The 19,638-nt window shown below is 38.7% G+C and overlaps 1 protein-coding gene across 1 annotated transcript in view; it reads right to left on the bottom strand.

Moving 5' to 3' along the window:
• Positions 1-19,638, bottom strand: part of DOCK3 (dedicator of cytokinesis 3) — a 204,284-nt gene that overhangs the window by 166,016 nt on the left and 18,630 nt on the right. The window contains 4 exon segments of the mRNA XM_034066545.1: positions 4,527-4,623; positions 6,898-6,953; positions 8,956-8,996; positions 19,325-19,408. Of these exon segments, the coding sequence (XP_033922436.1) occupies positions 4,527-4,623; positions 6,898-6,953; positions 8,956-8,996; positions 19,325-19,408 (278 nt within the window).

Raw genomic sequence — 19,638 nt, 5'->3', positions numbered from 1 at the left:
CAAAGGTTCATTTGATCTTTTCTGCTCTCTCTTCCTTGTCCCTTTGGAGTAGGCACAAGAACAAGCTCAGCTGCCTATAGCAGTACCAATAATAATCTTACTTTTCTTTCCTCTTCCACTCTATATTAATAAAGCATTGGGGAAGGGAATCACTTTTGTTTGTAAGCCTTTGTAATACTAAGAAAGGCTAAGCTGAACCTGCTTTTAATTTCTTAGGCTTCCCACAAAACAAAGTAGGCATCCTGTCCACATTGATCTGAAAACAGCATGGAGTATTTGAGCCATGCAACAGTAACATAGATAGAGGGTCCATACATTCAGTGACAGTATATGCACATATCTGTGCGTGTGTGCATGTGTGTGTGCGTACAGACGCGCACACACACGCATCTGGTCAGCCCTGGCTATCAGGAACTCTACCCAACTCACCAGCAATTTGTATACAGTGTTTAAATAGCAGATTCTGAACACTCACTTCCCATGAACTCCTTCCCAAAGATTTTGTACAACGGCAGAGAAAGTAGGAAAACCCAAACCCAGTAGGTTAAAGAAAACAGTGACCTTTTTGACAGAAAGCAGTTACTAAATCTTACTGTTCCTGTGCTCATATTAGAAGTCAGGACACAGATCAGAAAGCAAAGAACTGCTTTTCGATTTTCCAGTGTCATGACACTGTATCTATGTGCACACAGACTGCATATTCAAATAAGGGGAAAAAATGTGCTCTTTCATAGAATCATAGAATGGTTTGCATTACAAGGAACCCTTCAGGGTCATCTAGTCCAACCTCTGTGCCACAGGCAGGGACGTATCAGGCTGCTCAGAGCCCCATCCAACCTGACTTTGAATGTGTCCAGGGATGAGGCATCTATCACTTCTATGGGCAACCTGTGTGACAATGTTTTCACGTTGTAAAAAAATTCTTCCTTACATCTAGTCTGAATCTACCCTCGTTTGTTTTGAAGCCATCACTCCTTGGCCTATCACAACAGGCCCTGTTGAAAAGTCTGTCCCCAGAACCATAAAAGCCATATCATCTTTACTCCTTCAAAAATACGAAATACTGAAGTTCTATTACTGCTCACTCAGTAACAAAGGTGATATTTAGGCAGGCATAGAATTAACCAGGTTATCATGAACTAGATGACCTTAAGGTCCTTTGCAATCCTAACTATTCTATGATTCTATCACTGGAATGAGTTGCCCAGGGAAGTTGTGAATGCTCCATCCCTGGCGGTGTTCAAGGCCAGGTTGGATGAAGCCTTGGGTGACATGGTTTAGTGTGAGGTGTCCCTGCCCATGGCAGGGGGGGTGGAACTGGATGATCTTAAGGTCCTTTCCAACCCTAACTATTCTATAATTCTATGACTGCTACAGAAAACATCCACTATAAATAACAAATTCCGATAGCTTCCATACCAGTATTACTTGTATCCTTTTCCCTTTCTAATTTGAAAGAAACCTCTTGCATTTCCAAAATCTTATAATTGCTTATAAAGCATTTTAGAAGTTGTAATACCAGAATCCAACTACCAAGAGCATAAGGTATTACAGAAAAGGAAATAACACACCATACATCTTTTTATTTCAAATTCATTGTCAGCACAAGGATCAACTGTCTGACATTGTCTGCTGTGCTGACAATGAGTTTCGTGCACCGAGTTCCTTTATGAACTTCCTGCACAAAAATGCCTTTTTCTCCAGTCTCAGCTTCTAGTTCTATGACTAGCATTTTGCTTTCACCCTGATGGCAAAAATTAGAGAAAGATCACAGCCCAGTGTCGTATAGGCTAATCTGTCCAATATGTATTTCACAGACAAACTAAAATGACTGCACGGCTCTTATAACTCAAATCTATTCAAGCTTCCCCATGCACAGTCTCTTCCTAATAATATCATGGACTTTCTGCGGTCAGAAGGAACTGAGGAAAATCGCCAATATTTTACACAAACTAATCTTTTACTACTGTGTCTCTCAAAACTGTGCTTCACTTTGCCCTTCCATTTCTCATTGTCCTCCTCCTCCTCCCTCCAGTTTTCTGCCAGCTGAGCTATTTTATGTAGGAACAACGCAGCATCCCTCTTCAGATGGTGTTTTAGTCACTCCAGGTTTCCTGGGTATTACAGTCCGGTTCCTACTGTTTAACTGAAAGGGAAATATAGACCTTACAATGTATCTCAATGATAACAATAAAGCAAGTTCTCAGAGTTTTTGATTGAAACAAACTTGGGTCTTTCAAACCATAATCCAGGTAAGAATTTTGTATCAAAATACACGAAGAACATTTAAGCCTATTCAGAGGCATTAAGAGATGCTGTACATGTTGTTTGACAGCTGTCTTACAGTGCAATGCTACTGAATAATGAAGTGCCTACTGTTACCATTTATAGGTACTGACCTACTGAAAGCATCTGCAGGAACAGTTAGCAGTTGAACATTCACTACAATAAGAAACTCTTCTACGAAGCTGACTAGACACAGCAGCATGATAAATAACATTAATTAGATTTCTTACATGATTCTTATTACAGTTTGGGACTAATAAAGTTTTCTGCTGCTGCTGATCCAACAACAAGCAAGTATTGTCATTTAGTCTCTTAATATACTTTAAGATATGACCTTACAGCATAGCTTCTAGCCTGAATACAAAGTATAAAATCCTAATTCCAGCTCTGCCACATCTTTTTGTGCACCTCTGTATGCTTCCTCAGGCCTCAACTTCACAGTCTATAAATGAGACAAATTTCTGCTCCCCACCTAACAACAGTGTAGATTGCTCTCTCACATCAGAAAGGCAATGGTACTACATCAGTAGCCTTCAACGTATGAAAAGACTAAAGGTGGTCAAACACTGACAGCTTTGCCCAGGGAAGTTGCGGAGTCCCCATTGACAAGAAACTCAAATGCCTGAACGGATGAAGTCCTAGAGACTCTGGTCTAGCTGGCCCTACTTGAGAAGGCAGTTAAATTAGATGCTCTCAAGAGATCTTCCAACCTAAATAATTCTGTGATTATTTCTAGATTAGATATCCCCATTCCTGCCCAATTTCTGGAAGAAAGCCATCACAAAAATTTTCTACTCCGAAGCTCTGCCAATTTCTTTCGTAATGGAACAGATGCTTCCTTCTGAAGTTCTATGAAAACACTAAATTCTTTCCCCTGTTATTTAAGAATGCAATAACGTTATGTGCAATGTTATAATAAGTATAATGAGCTAGAATAGGAACAAGTCCCAGAAAGAAAATCACAGAGTGAAAGTTTATAGCTAGAGCTTTCTCCCTCCCCTCAAGGAACTAGTCTGAACAATAAAAAAGAAATGGATTAGTAGAGAGGAAGCGTAATTCATTTGTAGGTAAAATGATCCCCCTTTTTCCAATTTAATACCATTGTCAGTATTACTGTTGTCCTCTTCATATGACACTGGGGAGAGAGAAATCTTACAGGAGGAAACCAGAAACAATTGCTTTATTCATACACCAGAGAGGTAACTATTTGAACTGGTAAGCAAGAAAGAATCCTAGGTATAAGAGTGATATTAAAAAAGTGTGTATACTGTGTGCCCTGCCCCCAAATTAGGTCAGATGCTACTTTCCAAGAAAATTTCTTCAGAGGCATATGATCCCCATAGGAGAAGTGAGTGCAACAGAAGTAAGATTTATTTCATGATAGACTTGATTGCTTTCTGAAGGGACACAGCTGCTTATGCTAGAGATACACTAGACTCATTCAACTGCATCTTTTCTGGTTTTATTTCCTACAGATCTAACTAGTGTCACTTCAGGTTTAAATAAGGAGACAAAGTTGCTGTACCTCTATATAGATGCATTTCTCTAAAGTAAGGAAAGAAAGGCCATTGATGCTTGTACAACCTACAGTTCAGGATTTTAATTACTAAGCTAAAAGGAGAAAAGAAGTTAACAAAACCAGAAAAAATATTGTCAAATGTGCAAGTTTTATTTGCTGTTCTATGGGATATGGCAATTAAGAGAAGAACATAATGAAAACTGAAGTAGGTGACATTATGTGGCAGCAACTGAAAATTATATAAAATAGATGAGTGTAGAACTCAAGGCATTATCTTGAGTTTTTATTTCTAACAGATGAAGGAACAATCATACGAAACCACCTGCGAGTTCTTCTTTCAAACTCTAGATGCTAAAACAAATACATACTGTCTGAATAATTCTTTGAAGTCTTTGACAGGACTTACAGAAGGCTTTCATTTTGTGTTACTCAACACATATACTATTTCTTTCCTATCTAAGAACACTAATTTGTTTACTTATTTTTAAACAATGAAGCTTTCAGATCTGAATGCAGAACTTCAAAACTGCTGAAATTTCCACTGCAGCCCGTAAGAACCTCACCTGATCAGTGATCTGCAGCTAGCAGACCCCCCAGTAGATAAGATGAATCTAACAGTTTTATATTAATGATGCTTTTTTCCTAATCAACTGAAATACAGGCAACATATCTTCAAAGAAATCTCAGAGGTAGAATATAGGGAGGAAAGTACTGTTCTTACCACATACAGCTGTTTCCATAGCACTGCCCATTCCTGCAGTGTCGCTGTGACTTCAGTCACAACAGAATCTTCAAGCGGAACAACTGTTTCATATTGCCTAGACAAGAAGGGAAAGAGTTAGGAAAAGTGCCCTGGAAAACGTAGAAAAAGAAATAAATGTTAGCACAGTAATTTGTGAAATGCTACAACTTAAATTTGTTTGAATTTGTTCAACATAAAGGAAAACATCTTAAGAGGAACATTTTGTCTGAAGCAACTCCAGAGTCGTATCTGCTGCTCCTCCATTACATTCCTTAAGAACAGCTTATGTAAATCATCTCCTAGTTACCTGTTCAAAATCCATAATTTCATTCTAATCAAGGTCAATAAATATACCTTTCATGATTACAGCATGTCAAATTAACTTGCCTGTGAAGTGGGGGTCTTCACAGGTTTGTATCCCTTCTCTCTAAGCCAGACCAACCTTTTTATTCCCCGCAGGTTAATGTGTTAGCCAATGTCATTAAATACCAAGAAGATCTACCATCTATTAATCTTTCCTATCCAGGAGACTTCTTCAGTATCGCAGGACACTAAAGCAGATCCCAGGTTTCTTCCTATTATCAAGCCAAAAACAGTTCTTTTCCAATATCCCTAAAATGATATTACAGGGAAGGGACTCAAAATAGTTCAACATTGCATTAGGAAAGCACAGAAAACTAATGGATGAAAGGAATCACCCCATACTGTTCAGCTAATATGAGAGGAAAAAACAAAACCAATGAAAGGTGTTTTTCTAAATACTATTTTTAGAAATGGATTTAAAAACTTTTGGCATGGGTGAAAAATAAAACATTCTGGAAGATCAGCCTTCAACAGTATGGCTGGATTTAAAAAGAACGGACATCAGGACATTTAACCATGTAAACTGGATGTTTTTCATCCCTCTAACCCTGCACTTCCTCTGTTATAACTACTATATATTAATGACATTACTCTGGGTCTATGAGTCAAATATAAGATTATTATATACCATGCTGTCCTTGTTTCATCTGGGATAATTTTCTTCCTAGTAACTGGTACAGTGCTGGGCTTTGGATTTAGGATGAGAATAATGCTGACAACATACCCTGGTGAATTTACCCTCTCCTGGGTTCAGCTGTAACAGTTACTTTTGTCCTTTTTAGTAGCTGGTGCAGTGCTGTGTTTTCAATTTAAGTGGACAAATGCCAGCCAGCCACACAGCCACTCCCTCCCCACCCTGTGGTGGGATGAGGAAGAGAATCAGGAAAAGGTAAAACCCATGGGATGAGAGAACAACAGTTTAATAACCAACATTAAGTAAAATACTATAATCATAAAAGTCCCTTATAAATTCTGAACTAAGTATTAACTAACTACAGATTGCAGGAAACAGGTCTTCCCCCTAACAAGAGTACACATTAGGAGTAGTAATTCTATGCTATACATATAATTTTATTACACCCCAAATTTATGAAGCATTAGTATTACAGCTGCCCTTAATAATCTTTACACAGTCCCTTTGAGGGCAAACATACAAGGAAGACTATCAGAAGTCCCATTTTTCTACAGGTACTTCACTAAATGCCATTTAATGTGGTTTATGTTCCACATTTAATTTGTTGCCTTGGGTCACTGTCTACAATGCTGCACTTATCTCCCTGCAGGGGCCTTAATCTAGAATATGCAGGTTAGAAAAGCTGTGAAGACACAAGATATTGATTTCAGGAGTCTCAGTCAATCTCTCAGGAAACTTTGCAGGTTTTAGAGCCTACTCACAGTAAAATCTCTGACATTCAACTGCCATTAGTATTGCTATTCACATTGACTAAACTAGACCTACCTCCAGCAACATACAAGCTATATATAAACACAGTGAAGGCGCAGTATTTCCAGCAGTGTACTTCAGTTATTCTTTGGTTTGAAGTGTGGCAGGTTGGCTCCTTTTGCTAAGCTGCAAAGTAACGTGGCTACCTTGTTAACTATGCCTCACTGAAACTCTGCCCATACATGAGAGGGGCTGTCTACAGGCCAGTGCCTCCACAACAAACAGGAACACAGAGAACTTCACCAGTGAAGAAACAAGCAGAAAGGTAAAATATTTAATACAGTTCTTGAAAACGCTTGTGTTCCAGGTGCTCATAAAATTGTAACTTTAGAGGTACCAAAAGTGAACAAGGGTAACCAAGAGAATTGAGTCTTGCTTTATTAAAGAACAAAAAAACTCCCTAAAGCTCTGCAGGATTACATTTTCAAACCCTAATACACAAGCTATGATGAACTAAAACCACTCTGTCAATTTTATTAACTATTGCTTAGATTCCCTTCTAGATGAGAAGCACAGCAGCTTCTTAGATGGAGAAATACTCACCCTCTGTTACTGACGATTGCTTTTTTCAAGTGAATATAGTTTGCAGGAAAAATCCCCTGCAAGAGAAAAATGTCTGGACATTAGAAAAATACATTTGCAGTTTATAGTGTTCGTATCTTAAGCCACAATAAATAATTATCAATATACCTATTAAAAAAACCCAACCCCTCTAACACCGTGTCAAAGAAGATGCCAGAGTCAAAAGTCACCAAGCAATTAGTCACAATTCATCACATTAGTCCTTCTTAGCACAGCACTGCACACTGAATCAAACCACCTCCACAGCTGCCTTGGAAGGGACAAGACTGATTTAAAAGCAAACATTTAAGTTTAGCCAATTGTCTTCCTACTGCAAAGACTGAGCCCAATAATCCAGTAAGGTGATGAGCAGGCAGGAAAGAGGTGTGTCGGGCAGGAGGAGTTCAGAGGACAGCCTGCAGTCAGCAGAAAGGAGTAAGGAACAGAGGTAACTACCAGGAACATTTAGTGGAGATGCAAGTTAGCCAGGAGAGCCAGAGAAGTGGTTATTGTGCAGTCTGCAGCATAGATAGCATCAGTATCCTTCCAGACCAGGCCTCCAAATGCTACATTACAGTAGATGACAAGGCCATAGGTTTAAAAAAAATGTATTAATTGCATACACTGGAGCTATCCGGTTTTCCTCCCTCTTTCCAACACAAAGCTGTTTAAACCCACTTGGTCTAGCTCCAGTTATTTGCCTTCTGATGTTCCCATGATGGTTGGACTCTAACCTTGCCTGTGCCATTGTGTTCTTGAGTGATGAGACATGAGGAAAGAGGTAACATAAACCAACATTTCATAGCAGTCCATTATCTCTGTAAAACACACGGCCCTGAATCCCCAGAGCAGACCCGGTATGTAAGATCAGTAAGCCTGCACTTTCATGGTCATACAAGATCAGCATTGGTAATCTTCAGGTTAAAAACAACTGACAGCCTCTGACAAAAAAAGTCAATGCTCAAATCACACTTGAGCTTCAAATTTTGAGAGCTTTAAGCAGTACAATTTAGGAAGAAAAGTTTCCATTAAGGGGTTGAAAGGAATACTAAGCAAAGATGATTCAAAATGGTAACAAACAATCCTTTTTCATAGGCAAAACTGAAATTGCAGAAGGAAAAAAGATGACTCTAACAGGAATGACTTCATCAGAAAAAAAAAAGCAAATATGCATGCTGTCAGCCACACGAAAGTCTGGAAAAGGAAGAAATGCTACTTCAGTTTCTGGTTTGGTTCACTTCCAGTTAATGCCATTTATTTCTGTGATCCTGTACTGGTTACCTAAGAAACCAAGGAAGCTTTGAAGAGCTCTCCTATCAAAACTGAACACACAGGCAAGCAGAAGTCATACCAACACACACACAATTAATGTAGGCTTTCCCATTAAGAGAGTATTAGAGTCATGAAAGCATAATACAGATAGTATTACATGATACAGTAAGCATGAGGAATCTGGTACTCTCCTTTTTAAATACAAGCTATATTTAAACCACAAGACATTGAAGAGATGCTTACACAGAAGCAACTATCTACCTGTTATAGACACTTACAAAAATATACATGCACTTGCAAGCAATTCATATCAGAACATTCAAAAATTCCTCCAAGAGCAGTAAAGAGATACAAGTGGAAAACAACCAAATGTAGTGCTTAAAGTATGAAAATCTGACAAAAGAACAAACTCACAATACTCTTTTTCATGAGACTTTTTTCAAAGTTGTCTTAGATTAATAATGCAATTTTTTAAACGTGTTCTTTAAAAACCCCAAATTAAGCAGTGCTAGATCGCCATCCATGCTTTTCTTAAAGAGAGTTAGAAATGATGGAAAGATTACATGGTACATGTCAGGAAGTTTTCTGATCCTTTGGGTAACTAACGAATATCATTCTCTCAATTTAGAAAACAAATCCAATCCCCCCACAGGAAAACAAGTTAGAGAAGTAAAATCCTAAAGGTGAGGAAAACAAAAACTTTATTAGGTTACAACAGCAAAATAGATATAAACTCCCACTAGATTAGAAAGATGTGTATACGCTTACCTTTACATTGGGCTTCTTAATGGAAACACCTCTGTACCAGCCTGAAAACAGATAAACCACGCTATGTTAATTTGTGGCATTGCTTACTTCACACAGAAGCAAAGGGACTGAGAACTATGCAGCTGCTGAGACCATCTCAAAAACCAGCTGTGCCTCACAGAGGCCAAAAGTTTTAAAGGGTTTGGGTTTTTGTTTGCTTGTTTATTTGATCTTGGTTTTTTTTTAGTTTTGATTGGGGTTTTTTGTGGTGTTTGCTTTTAATTTTATTATTCTTTAGCTCTGCAATGATGACAAGCAATTAAGAACCTGAAATTCCCAACAGGAATAAAAGCAGCTTAGTATACTTAATTCACTGTACTCACACTCATTAGCCACTGTGGCAACGATGCATTCAGCACTCCTGCAAGCCTCTCTACTGAACACCTTCCTCATGTGTTGGTACATGAGCCTTTTTGTAGTACTTATTTTAATAACATCTCCAGACTTTAAAAACCTGTCTTTTAAAGACAGGAAAAGCCATTACCATGCATTTCTAGTGCTGTTTAAACAAACATAAATCCTTTGTACGTGTCTGATCTTTTGTATGTCTGTGAGACTAGAGACCAGACTTTAGGATCCAAATTCACAAACCCAATTATTTTTCTTGTATTCATCAGTTAGCAGTCCCAGACAGTTCAATAAAGCAGGAGTAAAAGGCAGTGCTACAAAAGCTGTAAGTTGAACAGAACCCAATTACTCCTATTTTGCACAGGTGAAAGTAACATCACTCCATAAAAGGTTCATCAGGAAAAAGGTGCTGAAAACACCATCCAGTTCAACAATGGAAACAGAGCACAGTGCAGTCATCATGGCAGATGAGCTGCTCCTCCACTCCGTGAGACACACAATATTGAATTCTTGTTTAAAATATGCTGCTCTCCACATATCTGGGTCTAATGCTTCAGCCTCAGAATGTAAAGCTAACTAACCATTGAGAACTGAGCCTGGAAGACCCCGCATGAGCATGCATGATGATGAGTATCAAGGGTGTGAGTTTTATGGAGGAGGCCTGGCCATGCCCAGTCATCAGAGATCTAAAGACAAAGTTGGTCAGACCCAACTACTACACAAGCAGCAAGTTCAACTGCCTGCACATCATCTTCTACCTACTGCAGCCCAGTATTCACACAGGCAAGAGCCCAAACTTGGTAAAACTAAGCTCAGATAAAATAAAGCCTTAAAAATCCTTTATTTTTTCCAGCAACTTCCTACTTCTAATGTTTTTCTTCCTACAGAGAGAACACAAATATGATTTAGTATCTGCAACATTTAAAGGAGCTCTAAGAAAACTTGTCATTAATTTGCTATGAAGAACAGAACAAAGTATCTGTATACTTTGTTTCTCAGAGAAAGGATTTCATACTTGGCTGAACTATGGTATGTCTCATCATGATGTTCAGAAGTGGCAAAGAGTGCCTTGATTTTGTTTTAAATACAGCCTGCTAGTCTTGATGCAGTTCTATTAAGGAAATCTGAGTCAATATAAAAGAAAATAATTGATGGATCCAAGACATACACAAATCTTTAGCATGGAAAAAAGATAAAATCCATCTTCTTTATTACACAAATTTCTCATTAAGTTAGGACATAACAAAAAGATTTATTTTCCCATAAAACGATTGCTTATATTTAAAAAACAAAACTGTTTTCCATTTATTTCTATAATTGATCAAACTTCATGGCAATCACATCAATATAAATACATGCACAAACACCACATACAGCTCCTTAAAATGGGCAATTTCCATAAGTCCACACAACTGTGCCTGTAACACCTGTTTTTGAGTAACAGATGCTACATATTTTTAAGGTCACAGGAGAAAATATAATGTATCTATCCTATGATTCATTGTTACCAACATTAAATAACAGCCTGCTGCTAACTTTTACATTCATAGGTTCTGAACCTTAGAAAGAAACATAAATTTCAACTTCAAGATACACAGAATGGCAAACTTGGCAGTAAATAAGGAAAAAAGGGGTTTCATCTAAGTTTGCTGAATAGAACTGCAGACGTTCGAACACAACCCAAGGTGTCTGTTCATGATTTAGAGATGGGCAGGGTAGAGGATAAAACACGTACTAAAGAAAACTACCTTATTTCTGAGTTTCATGTTCTTAATCTCAAAACAAATCCTCAAAGCTAAAAGGTTATGTGTTTACAGAGCTGTAAGAAACTGGAATGGAAGCACCCTTGAGCAATCCCCTAGCTCGTGCCTTAAACCTCTCCTTGCAGAGGTCTCACCTGGTTTTTTAACAGTGTCCAGTAATTTATTATGAGGACTGAATAACACAGCCCTCCTTGCCTGTGGAAAATGATCTGTACAATGTCCGCTAAACCTGAATTCCAAGGTATTTCTGCACAGTGTTCCAAGGAAACAGAGGGTATTTCTGTTGTTCCACACCACACAGATCGGTTTAAAAGTGGTGGTATTGCATAGGTTACTCAAAAAACTAGAATATTAATGTCAACTGGAGATGCAAATCCTCACTGGACAACCTATTACAGTGGCTCAGACAACATACATGTACCTTGTAAGCTGAACTTTTTTTGCTGCTATTTGAATCTAGGACTTTTTTCTTTTGGAGACAATGGAAAACATTTTATTGACTTCCCTTTTGTAGATACTTTCATATATTTGAAAATTCTTCTATTTCCCTTTTATCATGTAGATTGTGCTCTCCAAATCTCAGTTTTCCTTTCTTTTTTTTCAGTGTGGTATGTTTTTAGAATCACCCTTCCCTGAGCTTCCTCCAACTCCATGCAAGCAAGATGAAGTAAAAAGAGCTCATCAGAACCTGAATGAGCTAAATGGTAATTCCTTATTTGCTTAAAGGGAACACCACCAAAACCTCATTCTGTATCTCAAAGTAAAAGCTATGAGAAAAGGCACAAAGCTTTTTTTAAAAAAACACATACAGAAAATTACATCTGCATCCCATTTTTCACTAAAATGCACCAAACCTTCATTCGGGAATTAAGTCTTAGATCAATACTGGTCTCATAATATGTTTTAAAAAACTTTTGGAGGATTCAATCACAACAGTCAACAAATTCAGGCAGGTGCTTCAGGTAGTTGTGATTAAAACATGTACTACATAGAATCATAGAATAGTTCGGGTTGGAAAGGACTTTAATGTCATCTAGTTCCAACCCCCCTGCCATGGGCAGGGACACATCACACTGACAGCGACTGTGGTTTTTAGATGTTACTATATTACAAATAAGTAGTTGTTAACTCTTTATGGCATTCATTTTCTAGTGGTACATGGACTTTAAAGGGTTCTGACTTCAAGAAAATGGTGGAAAAGAGGGGATTTAAAATCTAAGAAACAGAAAACTATGGTTATGAAACTACAAGTATTTTGTAAGTAAGCTGATGTGAAACAACAGTTGTAAGTATCCACAATTCAAACAGGTTGACTGTCTAGTAATTATCAGTAACTGATAAGAATTTGAAGACAGATGAAGTTAAGGCATAAGACCAGAGCTGGAACAGAGAAAAGCTGTACTTCAAGCACACAACGCCTCCCCCTATCTAATTTTCTGACAGCAAAGAACATCCTCAAGCTGCCTGGCCTAATGGAAAGGAAGACAGATAATTCTAACAGGGCTTCAAGAAATGAAACTCCCATCCTGGGTCTGGCTAGGATGGAGTTAACTTTCTCCACAGCATCCTGTCTGGTCATGCATTTTGGGTTTGTGGCTAAAACACTGCTATTAAGAGACCACCATTTTGCATTTTGGCTACATCTCATAGTGCTTGTACACCACCAAGGCTTTCTCTTTTTCTTGATGTGCTGTCCCCTAGCAAGTAGGCTGGGAGTAGGCAAGAAGCTGGAAGGGGCTAACTAAGATACCTGACTTGAATCAACTAAAGGGGTAATATTCCATATCGTCTAACATAATTTAGTATAAGAAAACAAAAAATTAGTCTATTAAAGCACCATTTTAAACAACATCTTATTCAGGATAGGAAGGAGAACACTAAATATATCCCACACCAGTCTGATGAATTTGACATCAAAATAAAGCAGACAAAATGACAAAGGCATCCTGTAAGAGTCAAAAATACCTTCAATGATACTGATGACACTACAAGCAAACATTTTTTTTCTTGTTGTCTTTCAGCACAGAGGAAGACAGGCATAGGATGAGCCTACTGCTTCCACCATTGCAACAACTGAAGAATGTGTTGTTATGCCTGAACATTTATGAGGACACGAGGAACAAATGCAGCACTTTGGATTGCACCTTAATGTTGCATCAATGTGTGTTTCTGCATAAATGTCATGACAAAGACACCTACATGATAAATTCTGATGAATGGAGGGGCAACATTGTTTGTTTTGAAGAAACTGAGTACGACAGGATCACAGAATGGTTTGCGTTAGAAAGGACCTTAGGATCATCCAGTTCCAACCTCCTGCTGCAGCCAGGGACACCTTCCACTAGGCCAGGTTGCTCAAGGCCCTGTCCAACCTGGCCTTGAACAGCACAGGAATTACCTATGCTTTCCCAATTTAACTGATTTTGAACACCTTATGCTTTATATCCTCACTGTGCCCAAGACAAACTTTTAATCCAAGTACTCTGAAATAAAACAGAATGGATCACATCCATTCAGTGTGCTCTGGACAAGTCAACTTTGTTGCAAACTATTTCAGCTTTGCTTTTGCATGGGCTGTACTGCACAGTGCAGAAGATAAACCAAGCAGACTACCCAAAGCAATACAACCACACAGCACAGTGATCCGTTCCAGCTAAACCTACCATAGAGACTAAAGAGGATGTTTCTTAGGTGAAACACAGAACTCAGGAAAGCACGCAATCATCTGCAACTACTTTTTTCCAATACCATCCAACAACATTTGATAGAAGCTAAGGAAAGTGAAGAGTAAGCTGATCTACAGCTCTGCTCCCTGTATATCCTACCCTGCAAAGAATCCCTCAAGGAGCTGCAAGAAGAATTACTTCCATGGTAATAAAATCTGAGGCAAACAGAAGGAAAAGTGTCCCATTATGCCTGTTCCCCTGCACATCAAGACCAACACTTACTTATAACGTTTCCTTCTAAATGCATTGTCTGTACATATATTCACACTGGAGGCTACTTGAGGGCCAGTAATAAAAGCTAAATTACTTAGCAGTATATGCAAGAATGCGTCCCTGGCCCTTCCCTTTGTTTCTAGGGCTTTTTCAGCTATAGAAAGCATTAGGCTTCCTGCTTAGTTGCTCTGGACCCTAGAATTTAACAAGGCCTCTGGAAAGCAGGACAGAAAAATGGATTGTCACAACCCCACATACAAAAAAAAAGGCTTAGGTAAACAACCTATCATTCACCTACAGCTACCTGCACAGATGGAAATTCACAGTGTGGGAAATATGAAGCCAGAAACCTCTTGGATGAAGAAAAACAGTCTTTCCAAAGAGGGATCTCACTCAAAAGTCTCAGCAATAGTGCAAACTTAGCTAAGTAGCAAAAGGAACTCTGGGGCAGGCCCACACACCTCAACCTCCTAATCTAAGCAAATAGAAGAGCTATCAATGTTTTCTGATCTCAGAAGTGCCTTGAACAAAACAGGGTATTATTTCGAAAAGCCACCTCATAACCTTTTCCAGATTTCCACTTAATGAACAAGGGGTTTTCCACATGGAAAACTCAGCAGCAGAAAAACAAAAGGGTCCTAATTGAAGGGGATCGATCTCTTCTCAGAAAAATAAAGCTCAACTACCTGGGTTAAATAAAGCCACATCAGCTGCAGACTGTGGGGAAAACCCCACATACAGTACCGTAACCAACAGAACTCTGAAAAAGAACTACACAAGTATTTACAGCAAGTCCTAAAGCTGAACTTGGCTCTTAAAGAAAGCACTGCTAGGAGATTCGGTTTCAAGAACTCAAACCTTCTTTGTCCTACAAAAATAAGTATACTTTGCAGTAACATGAGTAACCCACAAATCTTTTCTAGGAGGAAAGCTCTCTTTTGCATAGAATAGCCAATAAACAATTGCTTTTACCTTTTAACCTGCATATAACTAGTGTGCAAAGCTCAAGGCACTCAAAGTGACCCAGAAGAGGGATTGTAACTTTGCTTAGCAAAAGCTTCTTTATGCTGAAACCACTCAATGCCAAAGCCACTCTGTTCAGAGCTTGCTGTTCCGAGCAGTGCCAGGACAAGGACGAGCAGCAGATGAATACCTAACCCAGGCTGCCAACACCATGTCAGGGAGCAGCCTCATGCCAGCAGAACCACAGGAATACGCTAACAATGAACTCAGATGCTGCAACAAAAGCAGAAGAGATAGAACATTTTTTATCTTGGCCTTCACCAAATAGAGGACCATCAAGAAGCCACTCCTGTGCTCCAAAGACTAGTTTAATAGCTAGGCAAGATCTTCTGCATCAGCTGCATGGGTCCAAAGACACTTCAGCTCCACTGGCACATTCCACAACAGGCAAAGAGGAAATGGGATGAAAAGGGAAAAGAGGTATCTCAGTGGAGATCTCTTTCTCAGGGTAAACCCAGATTACTGGGAGTGACTCAACAAGGCCCAGCCACAGGACAGCAGTTAGAAGGAAACCTGCACTGTTCCACAGTGTGAAGTGCAATTCCTCACTCATCTGCATGGTACAACTTGGAAGCATGGCAAAGATTATCACTTCTCAAAAAAAAAAAAGCCCTGATTTCAAGCTGTATCTGCTGCTTAGGTGTCCCAAATATCATACAGCCTTTATTTGGCCATGCTGCAACTGCTGGAATAATGGAAACATTAAAGATATCACATGCATGGCTTAAGAACACTACTATTAACATCCACACGCATTAACACCATGCAAATCAATACTTGTGTGGATACCAGAATTTGCATGGGTAAGATAATACTCCTAACTGGTGCTTCAGGCATCAGCTAGTGTTTCTTTAGTGACTATATGAGAGTCTCAAGGTACTAATTAAAGTCACTGAAGTTGTAACATTTTTAATCTGAACAAACCTGCTCCCTAGCAATAAAAATAAATGGATAAAACAGACATTTTAAATTTCACTCTGAATGCTGTTAGTTACTCACAGCTACTGCCAGCAGCAGGGCTACAGCCATTTGACTTGAAAAATAGGGTGTTCTTTCTAACATGCAGCCCACGTGTATTTCAATCAAGAAGTATGCTCATGCTTTGTCACTTGACAGAAGAAAACTGTCTTTCAGCACTGACAGGTGGCAAACTATTGCCACACCCTTTCACCTCCTCAATGCACAGCATGTAGAGCAGGGAACATCATTTACTGTTTCAATTCTCTTTCAAGTGGCAAGATCATAAGTGGAGGGTGCAGAGAGGGGAAAGCTGTGAAAGAGACAAGCATGCGCACAACTGATGCCCTGATAACTTGAGTGAGAGCAGTCAAGGATCTCAGGGTCATTCATGCAAACAGTAACTATAAAACTACCACAGCAACATCGCATGCTTTAGAGACAGCATCACACTTCATGAAACATGGATGGAGTTTTTGGTAGCTTCAGAGGAAAGGCAGATGCTATAGCACATGGGTTTTAAACCTGCCACATTAAACTGGGGAGGGGGAAATGCAGTAGGAGACATTCATCAGGTTTAGGTAGGATTAGAAAACAGCCACTTAGACTTCTGTGTCCTGGTATGAAAGCATGCAGAATAGCAGGCACACAAATTGACTGAAACTCAAATCTGATTTCAAGCACATGAACAGATCCAGAGTAACAAAGACAACTATTTCACTGCATTTTATTTAAAAACATGCATACACAACCATAATGAAAGTTAAATGTGTTATCAATTGGTATCCAGATTTATAAGACTCAGAGACAAATACACGTGTGCGTATGCATATATATTTATTCCTTTATTCTACAAATACATATAAAACTTTGCTGCAGAGGTACCTGAGAACTTAGTATGGGAGATTTCTTACATTCCCTGCTCTCTCATTCAATTGCTCTAAATGCAGCAATTGAATGCTTTGTACACCAGTCACTACAAAAGAGCACTTGCTCTTTTGGAATAATACTACAGTTATTCAGTAAGTCATTATGATTAATAGCAAGCACATTCAGAAATATAGCTAGTTATCTGAATGTTTTGGAGCCTTGAATCCTTCAGCAAGTCCCTGAAATCATTCTTCACGTCACTAGAAGGTTCGTGTATATGTGAATCCTTTTAACCCAGACAGCAAAGTCCCTACTTAGAGAATTATGCACAAACTGTTCTAAGTGAAGCTGAAACAGCAATGGATCTTCTGTTGGCTCCCGCAGCAGTAACCTTTATTTGCATGGGTTCACATCAATTTATCCAATTTGTCTGACAAAAGAATCCTGGGAAGTAAGGCGGAAGAAGAAGATGAGGTATGTTTCATTTTAGATTTTCAAGGCAAACCAAGGACCACATTGAAGAACCACTCAGACAAGAATGCTTCAACAATGGATACTTTGTTTTTCTTTTAAGAACCTACTTTACACAGTTTGTGTGCTTCTGGCCTAATTCACACATACAAGAGCTGCAGCAACAAACTATCTGAATATTCAGACGAGTTTCATCTTGGGGAGTTGCAGATACTGTAATAAAAATCAATATATCTTTTTTGTATGTAAAGTCCGGGTAAAGGCACCTTCAGTAAAATGACAGGATAGAGGGCTTAAAAAACAAATCCTAAAAAGGCCCTGTGCAAACACCTCCTTCCACTTAGGAAAGCACTTTGAGGACCTCCTTTCTCAGCAATTTGAAAACTGGCATGAACTGACTTTAAGGGATCATCCTCAAAACTACTGGCAAAGGAAATACAGAGCATAATTATTACAACACTGTAAAGAGACACTGGATTATCCTTTTGTTTTCCTGTAAGCACCCTGCTCCTTTGAGATTGTGCTTTTATTTCCCAGGGTTTTGAAAGTTTCCTTGATTACCAGGTCTTATTTGAAAACACCTTGAGTGCTTTCAGCAAGATGCACAGTTTTATCTTGGGAGTTATGCTATCCTACATAAAGTAATAGATTTCTCCTGAGCTTGTACCATGTACTAATTCACAAGATCTGACAGAACGACTACAATCACCCCATGGTGCTTGAGTGAAGCTCAGCCCATTACACCATGTGTGGTTTTTTTAAACATAATCATTTGCAGGTAAAGTACTGCACGTATTGTTCACAGCACACTTCTTCATGGATGAAACATAACTATTGCACTGTACAACTCTCATCCAACAGAATGTTTTTACACGTGTAGGTGAAGAAGCTACTACTTTCCTATCAAAAATAGCATGTAAGAAGTGACTTTTTCATGAAGAGTTAAGCCAGTAGGTAAAGAAACAAAAGACCTGAGATGAAAAAGCATCAAGAGCAAAAGACAGATCTAGGCATGAGAGAAGAAAAGCAGCCTCCTGAGAAGCATGCAGAAGGTTAGTGTAGCAACACTAACACTGGAGATGAAAAATGGTGTAAACTAAACAAACACAAAACCAAACCTACAACTCTCTGCTAATTTGGAATTCAAATGTGTGGATCTGGGGTTTAAATTTGTTTTAACACTTCAGGATTAAGGTTACATTATTCCACCTCAGTCAATAGCGAAACATGTTCTCATACTGCATCTTGTCAACCTACTTCTCAACAGACATGTTTTACACGACTTGCTTGAACATTAGGATAAAAATAATTCTCTTACATACAACAAGTTCAATCACACTGTTCATGTGAATAAAGCAAAAGGATCAGGCCATTCAATTTGTTAACACACAGACATCTCCAGCCACTGAAGAAAAACTATAGCTATATGCTTACAACAGCGTTTTTCTTTAGGGACAAAACCACACATAAAGATAAATGCAAAGCAATCCCTCCTAAACCCATATTCTTTAGATTTTTCACTGTGTTGCTCCCAAATGATTTGCTAACCTATTTCTTAAGGAACATTTTTCATGTGTTCAAATGTTTCTAAATAATACATACTGATATACTTAATTGAAATGCAGTAGCACTGAGAAAAATACAGTAAAATAAGATACTGATTATATATTTTACATTATGAAAATTCACTGCAAAATCCAATACCAGTACAACAATCAGGTCAGGGTTCAAGATTTTCTGGACAGATGGTTAACTTAAAACACACTGACCCCCTATCAGACTGGATTAGTGCCAAGAGCACTCAGCCTTTCCTACAGAAAGTGGGTCAGATAAGGTTTATTTAAGTGCTTTGATTTGATGCATCATGATTTGCAAACAACTTATTAAAATCTGCTAGATTAAAATATTTGCATATTCTTCTATAAAAAAATGGGATTACTTCTTGGACATCACACTTACCTTCACATTTCTCTAGGATCTGGACAGTTTCACCTAGTTCCAGGACCAAGCCTTGCGGTACAGTTCCTCGGAAGCTGCATATCACTAGAGGGTGGGGAAAAAGAGAGACACACATATGAGGGTTGAATCTTTGTGTGAATTTTTCTCCTAAGCATAGCACTTTAGCTCACTCCTTACACAAAAATAGCTATTACATAGCTGCCCAGAAAACCTGTCAGCCCCCTCTTCCTCAGCAGGTATCTTTATTTTGGCCCTTATTAGAAGTGGAGCTTATCAGCAACATAAAAGCTGTGCTTTTAAAAAGAGTTTTGAAT

Source organism: Melopsittacus undulatus, chromosome 9 (genome assembly GCF_012275295.1).
Source record: "Melopsittacus undulatus isolate bMelUnd1 chromosome 9, bMelUnd1.mat.Z, whole genome shotgun sequence".
NCBI classification, from domain to species: Eukaryota; Metazoa; Chordata; class Aves; order Psittaciformes; family Psittaculidae; genus Melopsittacus; species Melopsittacus undulatus.
Note: the sequence above shows the minus strand (reverse complement) of the source record. Positions and strands in the feature narration are given on the sequence as shown.